The sequence below is a fragment of the Chrysochloris asiatica genome, unplaced genomic scaffold (genome assembly GCF_000296735.1).
Source record: "Chrysochloris asiatica unplaced genomic scaffold, ChrAsi1.0 scaffold00045, whole genome shotgun sequence".
In the NCBI taxonomy this organism is placed as follows: Eukaryota; Metazoa; Chordata; class Mammalia; order Afrosoricida; family Chrysochloridae; genus Chrysochloris; species Chrysochloris asiatica.
In genome coordinates, this window is record NW_006408563.1 from 15,846,676 (window position 1) to 15,848,988 (window position 2,313).

The 2,313-nt window shown below is 33.9% G+C and overlaps 1 protein-coding gene across 1 annotated transcript in view; it reads left to right on the top strand.

Moving 5' to 3' along the window:
• The window catches only part of PGAP1 (post-GPI attachment to proteins 1), a 141,317-nt gene that overhangs the window by 114,599 nt on the left and 24,405 nt on the right, over positions 1-2,313 (top strand). The window contains exon 15 of the mRNA XM_006862046.1: positions 1,486-1,579. Coding sequence (XP_006862108.1) covers positions 1,486-1,579 — 94 coding nt within the window. The remainder of the gene's footprint in view (positions 1-1,485; positions 1,580-2,313) is intronic.

Consider the following 2,313-nt stretch of genomic DNA (forward strand, 5'->3'; position numbering starts at 1 on the left):
TACAACCTTGCTTGCTGAAAGTGAAGAGGACTTAAAATATTTACTGATGAAGATCAAAGAGCATAGCCTTCCATAGGGATTCCATCTCAGTGTAAAGAAAACAAAAATCCTCACCACTGGGCCAATAAACAACATTCTTATTAATGGAGAAAAGATTGAAGTTTCCAAGGGCTTTATTCTTCTTGGATCAACTATCAACATTCATGGAAGCAGCAGTCAAGAAATCAAATGACGTATTGCATTAGGCAAATCTGCTGCACAAGACCTTTTTGAAGTGTTGAAGAGCAAAGATTTGAGTTTGAGAACTAAGGTGCACCTGAGTCAAGCCATGGTATTTTCAATAACCTCATATGCATTAAAAATAATGAAAGCGGGATAGTGAATACAGAAAACCATAGAAAAATTGATACTTTTGAGTTATGGTGTTGGAGGAGGATATTGAAAGTGCCAAAAGAACCAACAGATCTGTGTTGGAAGAAGTGCAGCCACAGTGCTCCTTGGAGGCCAGGATGGCCAAACTTGGTCCTCATACTTCGGACATTTTGTCAGGAAGGACCAGTTGCTGGAGAAGGAGATCATGTTTGGTAAGGTGGAGTGTCAGAAAAAATGAGGAAGACCCCCAGTGAGATGGACTGGCAAAGTGGCAGCCTCAATGAGCTCAGTCGTGGCAACAATTGTGAGGTTGTCCCAGGACCAGACGGACAGCGTTTTCGTTCTGTGTATAAGGTTACTTACTATGAGTCAGTACCGACTCAGTGGCACCTAAAAACAACAAATAACATAATGATTAAGAATTTAGACACTGAATTTAAATCCTAGTTTCATACTTCTAAAGACATTAAGGACAAAAGAGGTTAAGAATAGTAGCTAATGTTTTATTCTAATACTTTACACAAATAAGCACGTATAATCCTTATGACCACCTATAAGGTAAGTGCTGTTATTGTCTCTATTAATGAGGACATCCTAGGTGAGGTTTAAACAGTTCATGGAAAAATTCCGTTGTCTTTAAATTCCACTTTCCTCCAAACTTTTTGAAGCGCCTTGGTAGAGAGGATGAAATAAGTTAACTTGCCTGTTTTATTTTTAATTGGGTCACTTATTTGGGCCTTTATGCCTGAATCTGAATAAAAATGTAATCTCCGTCAAAGGATTTGGGGAAGGAAAACATGAGATAATGTACGTAGTGTGTTTAGCATTATACCTTGATGTTACTGAATGCTCAGTAAACTTATCTTAACAATTTTGTAGCATATGCTAGTTAGTTATATATACTCTTTATTAGGTCTTTGAGGGAAAATTCAGTTATGTTTCTACTATGCTACATAGGATTAACATTTATTTTGAGTTTTGATTCCCATTACTGGAAACACCTGGTAATCATGTCAGGAAATATAACATTTTTACTTTTTTATGTCAATGTACATTTATTTTATTAACACAAAAATTGACAAGTTGCTCATTGATTTGCCTTTTTTTTTTTAGGTAGTTAGGTTTCATGGTGGAGCTCTTCCTGCCTACATTATATCTAGTATCCTTCTTGCTTATGGAGGACAATTATACTCTCTTTTTTCAATAGGTAAGAATATAATTGTTAACTATTTTTTATGAATATTGAAGTAGCAATGTTATTATATACTATATGTGTGTTTTCTATTATAATGAACTATTATTTGTTAAGAAACATAATAAATCAATTTTTGGAAAACAGCCACATAGTAGTAGCTATGATTGCTAATCTTGGAAACTTCAAAGTAACAGGTGGTTATGACCCACCTTTTCTACATATTCAGACAACTAGTTTAGAGAACTTCAGTTTGTGATCTTAAGGCCTGTAAATTATTAACACTCTCTAGGGTATCACATTGTAACTCTTAAAAAGTTTTTTGATTTTGTTTTTCTTAAGTACATTGAGGAATTGAAAAATAAGATCATCTTCATGTAATTTTTTTTTCAGTATTTATATGTTTAAAAAGGACTTAAACTAATACAGTGCTATCAAAACAAAATTATTGGCAATAATGCCTTTAAATTATCACATTAAGGTTTTAAATATTTCTTAACAGTGCCCATATGAGACCTACACATTATAGTTGGTCATTTAAATTTCTTAATCTGAAGGCTGCACTCTTCATCTCTTTGTTTTCCGCTTTTGCAATTTATTGATTAAACAAACCTGACTGTTTATACTATTGAATTTCCAGTGTGGGTTTTGTCGATTGCTTCATTATGGAGTGGTTGAACATTCTCTGTTTTCTCTATTACTTATAAATTGATCATTGTTGTTGTTAAGTACCGTCGAGTCGATTCCAA